This window comes from Manacus vitellinus, unplaced genomic scaffold (genome assembly GCF_001715985.3).
Source record: "Manacus vitellinus isolate BGI_N305 unplaced genomic scaffold, ASM171598v3 ctg7180002228519_pilon, whole genome shotgun sequence".
Classification (NCBI taxonomy): domain Eukaryota; kingdom Metazoa; phylum Chordata; class Aves; order Passeriformes; family Pipridae; genus Manacus; species Manacus vitellinus.
In genome coordinates, this window is record NW_021937555.1 from 1 (window position 1) to 7,520 (window position 7,520).

General features: G+C 52.4%; 1 protein-coding gene across 1 annotated transcript; it reads left to right on the top strand.

Annotated features, from left to right (window-relative positions):
- The first annotated feature begins 2,015 nt into the window (after positions 1-2,015).
- Positions 2,016-3,029, top strand: LOC115307444 (olfactory receptor 14J1-like). Its single transcript, XM_029959578.1, has one exon. It carries the CDS (start codon positions 2,028-2,030, stop codon positions 3,027-3,029), a length of 1,002 nt encoding a protein of 333 aa, XP_029815438.1. The 5' UTR covers positions 2,016-2,027.
- Positions 3,030-7,520: the final 4,491 nt, after the last annotated feature.

The window sequence follows — 7,520 nt, forward strand, 5'->3', positions numbered from 1 at the left end:
CCTCAAGCACATGACCCGTATATAGAGGCTGAGGACTCAGGGGTCAGGGGTGTGAAGATTGAGGACAGTAGAGGAGTAGCCAGAGAGGTCTGGAAGGGGGGTGTCAGAGCTGGTGGAGCTTTTCTTCCTGTCAGAAAACAGCCTAAGAAAGAACTAGTGCCACCAAGGGCAGCTGGGGGGGCCTAGACTGGTGACAAGAAGTCAGAAATTTCCCTCTGAGGTCAGTGTTGTGGTGCAATGTGTCACAAAAGAGTCTGGATGAGCCCAAGGCTTTGTGTGTGCAGGAAGAGCCAGGGAGGACGCAGAGATGTCAGTGCAGGAAGGTGCCAGCCAGGTGGGGCAGCCGGGGGATGACGACAGCCTGCAGGGAAAGGGGCAGGGCATGGACACCGTAGGACAGCCTGGGCTGGAGAGGAGACAGGGATGGGGAGAAGCTGAAAGGCCCTGACACAGCCACCTTCTGCAGGCCTTTGGCCAGGGCTGCTGTCTGTGCCCCTGATGCCAGGAGGAGGGGAGTGCCCCTTGCAGCCCTGGGGCCTCATGGCCTCCTTGTCCCTGCTCAGCAGCCTGGCAGGTGCCACCCCATGGTCCTGCCCTTGGCACTGCACATCCCACATCCCAGTGCCCCAGGAAGAGCCCTGAGGAATGAGGCAAGGACAGCATCTGCCTTCCCAGGGGCTGAGGGTCCCATTTGATTAAGGAAACAAGTAAAGGTTTGTTCAGCATCAGAGCCACCTTTCCCTTGCTTGTCCATCCTTGTCATCACTGTCTACAGTTTTCTGCTCTAACTGGAACCTGGGGACACCTTCTCAGTTGTGTCCCTCAGTGAGACTCATTAGCACTAAAGGAAACTTTAGTGTTTCAATCTCACTTTGAGTTCTTGAGAAGTTGTTAGAATTTACTCTCAGGGACTGAGTCTCATGTAAACAACACCAATTCCCCCCGAGGGCCATGAAATGCCTGGGGCTGTTGCTGTGCTGCTGAGCTGGGCCGGGCTCCTGGCACACAGGGAGCTCCTGGCAAGCAGGAAGAGCTTCAAAGAGACAGCTCTGCTGGTGAGCAGCTCCTCTGCACAGCCCAGCAGGGCTGAGGGTACTGCCTGCAGCACCAAGGGCAGGGGAGTGAGACAGAGAGAAGTTAAAGCTGTCAGACATAGAATGATGTTGAGACCTCATTGGGGGAGAATTTTTAGCAGATCTTGGCACAGGAAGTCTGGTCATGCAGGGCAATGGGACTGCAGCTTTTGGAGGCATCTGTGAAAGCTGGCACTGCCCACCAACTACAGATTCTGTAAGTGCAACCCTGAGACTATCTGCAGTGTAGAGGAGGAGGACATGCTCAGAGCTTCAACTCCCTCTCAGAATATTTCCAAGACAAAGATTTTTATAAGGTTAAAGAAATTTCCTGAGATTGTGTTTCCAGTTTCCTGCTCTTGAGGAATGGGAGGAATAAATCATTAAGAAAGTATTAATTTTGACAAGTCCCTGAGACATCTGAACTGTGAGTGCTCAGTAGGTCTACCTGAGCTTCCTAATGTGCTTTCAGCCACTGCTCTGCCTGTGGGCAGCACCAGCATCACCTCTGCTAGACCCATCAGGACTAGTCTGAGATGTCCTTTTTGCACCTGCAAACGGAATATGACCCCTACCAGTGCAGCCTGTGGTGCTGGGGAAGGAGCTGAGTCTGCTTAAATCAAATGCCATCATAAGGACACTTGGCTGTCTCCCTGAGGTTTCCTTCCAAGCTCTGAATTCCCCTCCAGGTTGGAAACCTGTCCCTAAACATCTCCTTGTTATGTGAAACGCCTGTACAGAAGCACAGTGATGCTAAAACAGTGAAAATGCTGTTGAGTAGGGACCCAGCACTGGAGCTGAAGGAAGATCTCCTAGGAAATCAAAAGGCTGTCTGTGTGTGACATGGGGAGTGTCTGTAGAATACAGCTTTGACTTTGTTTAGATAAGTCCACGCTAACTGGCCTCTTACTGTCTTCTTCTCCCGTGTGGGAAACAAAAACCCAGAGGCAGCAAATGTCCAACAACAGCTCCATGCCCCAGTTCCTCCTCCTGGCATTCTCAGACAGGCGGGAGCTGCAGCTCCTGCACTTCTGGCTCTTCCTGGCCATCTCCCTGGCTGCCCTCCTGGCCAACGGCCTCATCCTCAGCGCCGTAGCCTGTGACCACCACCTGCACACCCCCATGGGCTTCTTCCTGCTCAACCTCTCCCTCACAGACCTGGGCTGCATCTGCACCACTGTCCCCAAAGCCATGCACAATTCCCTCCAGAACAACACAACCATCTCCTACATGGGATGTGCTGCACAGCTCTTTTTCTTTTATTTCTTCATGTCAGCAGAGTTTTCCCTCCTCACCATCATGTGCTACGACCGCTACGTTGCCATCTGCAAACCCCTGCACTACGGGACCCTCCTGGGCAGCAGAGCTTGTGCCCACATGGCAGCAGCTGCCTGGGCCGCTGGGTTTCTCCATACTCTGCTGCACACAGCCAACACATTTTCCCTACCCCTGTGCCAGGGCAATGCCCTGGGCCAGTTCTTCTGTGAAATCCCTGCCATCCACAAGCTCTCCTGCTCACACTCAGGTTACCTCAGGGAAATATGGCTCATTGTGGTTAGTGTCTGTTTAGTGTTCGGTTGTTTCATTTTCATTGTTTTCTCCTATGTGCAGATCTTCAGGGCTGTGCTGAGGATCCCCTCTCAGCAGGGACAGCACAAAGCCTTTTCCACGTGCCTCCCTCACCTGGCCGTGCTCTCCCTGTTTGTCAGCACTGCCATATTTTCCGACCTGAAGCCCCCCTCCATCTCCTCCCCATCCCTGGACCTGGTGGTGGCAGTTCTGTACTCAGTATTACCTCCAGCACTGAACCCCCTCATCTACAGCCTCAGGAACCAGGAGCTCAAGGATGCCCTGAGGAAAATGATGACTAGATGCTTTTCAAGAGCAATAACCTGCCTGTTTTCTTCTGCACAGCACTCATTGTGTAACCATTTACTGGCCCAGCCTGCTTTCTAAAGCTTTTGAGAGTGGTGGTGGGGGCCGTTTCCTACATTTTTTCCTCTTTAAATGTTGTTAACACAGAAATTTATTCTCCATCTCATACCTAATTCACTCTCTCTTTGTTTTGACCCACAATTGTGTAAATGAGGGATCATTCTCTGTGTGCATTTAAACAAAGTAAAAGTTTCTGCAGCAATTTCTTTGTTAAACATCCTACCTTTGTTATTCTGTACATGAGGAATCACAATCTCTGAGTAGAATAAAGGTCTTGAATTCTTTTTTCCAGATTCTCCCTCCAACAACTTCCCTGAAGCTGGAGGGCAGTGCTTGTGTGCAGAGGAGAAAGGGTAAAGAGTCCTGGCACAGGAGCACTGCCAGGGAGCAGCAGCTCTTGGCCTTTTCAGAGATACTGTTTTTCCACTGCCTCCCTCTCCTTTCTGCTCCTTGCCCAAGGCCTGAGTGCTCTGGCAGCTCAGTCCCTGCTGTGTGTCAGTCCTGTGACCCTGGGCAGGGACAGGCCCTGGGCACTGCTGGGACAGAGCTGGGCTCCTTGACATCATTTCCATCATGAAAGGGGATCCCCCTGGGCAGTTCCTGAAGGCTTTGTTCTTTTTGAAAGGTTGGTGTAAAGAACAAGGCCAAGGAATAGACTCTGCAAAGTCTCATTGTTTTGCTTGTTTCCCCATTCAGTCCCTGCAGTGAGAGAAGTGACTCACTGGGGTACTTGAGGGACTGAGGGCTGGTTCAGATGTTCTGTGCTGGTGACCAGTGGCAAATGGTCTCCACGTCACCTGCCTGGGGTTCTGCAGCTTGTGAGGGTTCTGATGGCCTTTCCTACTTGTCTGTAGGAAGTGCAGGAGGGCACAGAGGATCTGCAGGGACAGCCCGTCCCATCCAGTCAGCAGGGAATGGAGCCCTGGAGCAGAATCCTGCCCAGGGTGGAGTTACCAAAGATCAAGTACTAAATCTGCCTGTGAACTGGTAAAGGAGAGTTCTGCAACCCCAGGGGATGCAGCAGGAACAGAGAAAGGGCTCTGGCCAGTGACTCGTCTCACCCGCAGTGAACTCCCCTTGTGCCTCCCCAGTTCAGGGGGGGCTGTACCAGAGCCAGGGCTGGGCTTTCCAGGAGGGTGTCCTGAAGAACTCTCCAGCCCACAGGCTGCATGGAGTGGAGCCCTGCCCTGCCCTTTGTGCCATTGGAAACAGCCCATGGTCCTGCCCAGCCTTGTTCTTGGCTACTGAGCCTTCCAGGACTATGGCAGAGGGTGGAGAGGAGTGATCCCCATCCTGCTGGGTCTGCTCCCCACCCTGACCAGCATGGCCAGTGCAGGGTCAGCCCAGGGTGGCACAGCCCCTCCCTGTGCAGAGCAGCACCTCCAGCTCAGGGCCCTGCAGGGATCCCAGGCTGGGATCTGCAACTGGCCAAGGCAGCCTGGACACACTGACCTGGGCAAAGGGATGTCCCTGCAGAAGAGCAAGGTAGCATTTCTGGGCCTGCAGAGAGGAATCCCTGACACAGAGAAACCTCTCTCTGCAGCCAATGAAAGAGCCAGCCTGTGCTGGGAAGGCGGCCGGAGCTTGAGGGGGAGCTCTGACCTGGTGGTCCCTGATCAGCCTCCCAGCAGGGAGAAGCCCTTCAAATGCTTGGAATGTGGGAAGAGTTTCAAGAACAGCTCCCACCTGATCCGACACCAGCAGATCCACACTGGGGCACGTCCCTACACGTGTGGGGAATGTGGGAAGAGCTTCAACCAGAGCCCTCATCTGATCAAACACCAGAGTGTCCACACTGTGGAACGGCCCTACATGTGTAATGGTTGTGGGAAGAGCTTCAGGCACAGCTCCAGCCTGATCCGACACCAGCACATCCACACTGGGGAACGGCTGTACACGTGTGGGGAATGTGGGAAGAGCTTCAGGGACAGCTCCCACCTCCGCACCCACAAGCTCATCCACACAAGTGAACGGCCCTACAAGTGCTTGGAATGTGGGAAGAGGTTTCAGACCAGCTCACATCTCCGCAGGCATGAGCAGACACACAGGGATGAGAGGCCCTTCCGCTGCACGGACTGTGGGAAGGGCTTCAAGCACAACTCCCACCTCATCACCCACCGCCGCATCCACACCGGGGAAAGGCCCTACAAGTGTGGGGAGTGTGGGAAGAGCTTCCCCCACAGCTCTACTTTGACCAAACACCAACGGACCCACCAGTAAGGGAAGCCCCGACTGCGGGAAGAACTTCGGCTGCTGCTTCCACCCCGAATGAACCTCTGATGGGGAGGCAACCCCTGGAGTCCAGCGACTGTCAGTCCAACCCTTTTACCACAAAGGGCCAGTCCCCTTTCCCAGGGGCAGGTTCTTCCAACAGAACCCTTCCTGTGTGGGGGGTGTGTGTGGAGATTCCTGCCTTGGCTGGGGGCCCCCCAAGGTCACTGCTGGAGGTTGAGAGCAGAGATCTCCCCACGAGCGTTGGTCTGGGGGAGTTCCATCCATCTCTAATTAGGAATTATTGCTTTTGTGCCAGCTTGAGTAGAATTGCTTCAACAATTGCTTTAGTGTAGAGCACTGTCCTATCTTATCCTGTACTCCTGGTAGTTTTAGTGTTTCTGTTGTGCAGTAAATAATTCTGATGAAGATCTTCTGTCTGATCATTTGCCATCATCTAATGATTTGCCATCATTAAAACCTGGGGGACAAAAGTGTTTCAGTCACACCTCTGTAATTCCTCTAAACTGGGTTTAGTTATGTTATGTTGGCATAACCCAAGTCTGAGATTGGATCCAGCAGCCCCCAGCACCCCACAGTAAGCTGGGAGCTCAGGGGGGCCACCCCCCATTGCCAACCCCCCTGTGCCCAAAGACCCCCCCCATGGGACCGTCAGACCCTCCAGACAACCCTCCCTTTTCCACCCTTCTCCCTGTTCCTTCCATATTCCCATTGTCCCCTCAATCCCCCATTTCCCCTCTGAACACTTTTGGGGTCCCAACCCCCGCAGTTTGCCTTCTCTCCTGTGGCTACTGAAGGAGAAAATGAGGCTGCACACACAGAGTTCCATTGCAGGACTTGTCCGCCCATCTTTCCAGTGTCCCCCTTTCATTGGGGTTCCTTTGGAAACAGCGCCTGGGCTTTGTCTTTTAGTCCACCAGAATTCCCAGCATGGCCCCAAAGCAGTGCCCTGATCCCACACATTCCCCTCCCCTCATGTGCTGGCTGTGTTCAGCCACCAGAGAAAAACACAGACTGCCATGCAGAGCGTTCCAAGTGGTTTCCACTTTGGCAAACAGCACTCTCTGGATGGAAAACACCAGTCAGGGCCAAAACACTCCTTTTGGATCCAGATTAACTGAATGCAGCTGCTGCTGCCTTAACTTGTTCCCACAGAAATTCTCAGGGTTCCTTTGCTTCCAGGAGAGATGTGATGTCACACAGGAGCTGTGATGTCACGGGGATGATATGATGTCACAGGAGAGATGCAGTGTCATATGATGGTAGTGACGTCATAGAGGAGCATTTTTATGAGAGCAAGGATGTGATGTCATGGGGAGGATGTGATGTCACAGAGCAGATGTGATGTCATAGGGAGCTGTGATGTCACAGGGGAGGATGTGGCATCATAAGGGAGATGTGATGTCACGGAGAGGATATGAAGTCACAGGGATGATATGATATCACAGGAGAGATGTGATGTCATATGATGAATGTGATGTCATATAAGAAGTGTGATGTCACAGGGGAGGTGTGACTCACAGGAAGGATGTGATGTGACAGGAGAGCTGTGTTGTCACAGGGGAGGGCGTTACTTCACAGGGATGATATGATATCACAGAGGAGATGTGGTGTCATATGATGGATGTCACGTCATAGGGGAGATGTGATGTCACAGGAAGGATGTGATGCCACGGGGAGCATGTGATGTCACAGAGGAGTGACACATCCCCCCCAGCCTTGCTCCAGCTAAAGCCGTGGAATTTGTCTTTGTTTCCCTTGGGTTCAAGGTCAGGCTCTTTTATTTCCATGGATGTCTAGAGGCGAGTTAAGGGGAGCTCAGACCTTTTGGTGAGGAAGGACTTGTTGGCTCTGGAGCATTTGAACTCAGCCTTTGTTCCTGGTTTCTTCCCACTCTTTCAGAGCAGTTCATTTCCCAGGGTGAAAGCTCTGATTCCTCAGCACAGTCAGCTTCTCCTGAGCTCAGGATCTTTCACTGGTCTCATTTTTCTCCAGTATTAATTCTGTACCAAATTCTTGCTTCTTAGGTCAGTGAAATGTTAGAAGATAGAGAATCTCACCTTGATCTTGGACAGAACACTTACAGACTTCTTTATTCTATTGAATTCTTCCCTAATAGTTCTGGATGACAGGATAAGTGTCATGTGGAAAGTCCCTTTTCTGGTTTTCAGGACTTAAAATCGATGCTTTTCTGATGTGGGTATTGGAGTGTTATTTATTCAACTGGGAGGGTTGAACTGAGTGTTCCTTGCACCTTTAAAAAGTGCAACCCCTTTAATC

Excerpts from the sequence above, each read along its gene's own strand:
- LOC115307444 (XM_029959578.1), top strand. The coding sequence starts at position 2,028 with ATGTCCAACAACAGCTCCATGCCCCAGTTCCTCCTCCTGGCATTCTCA.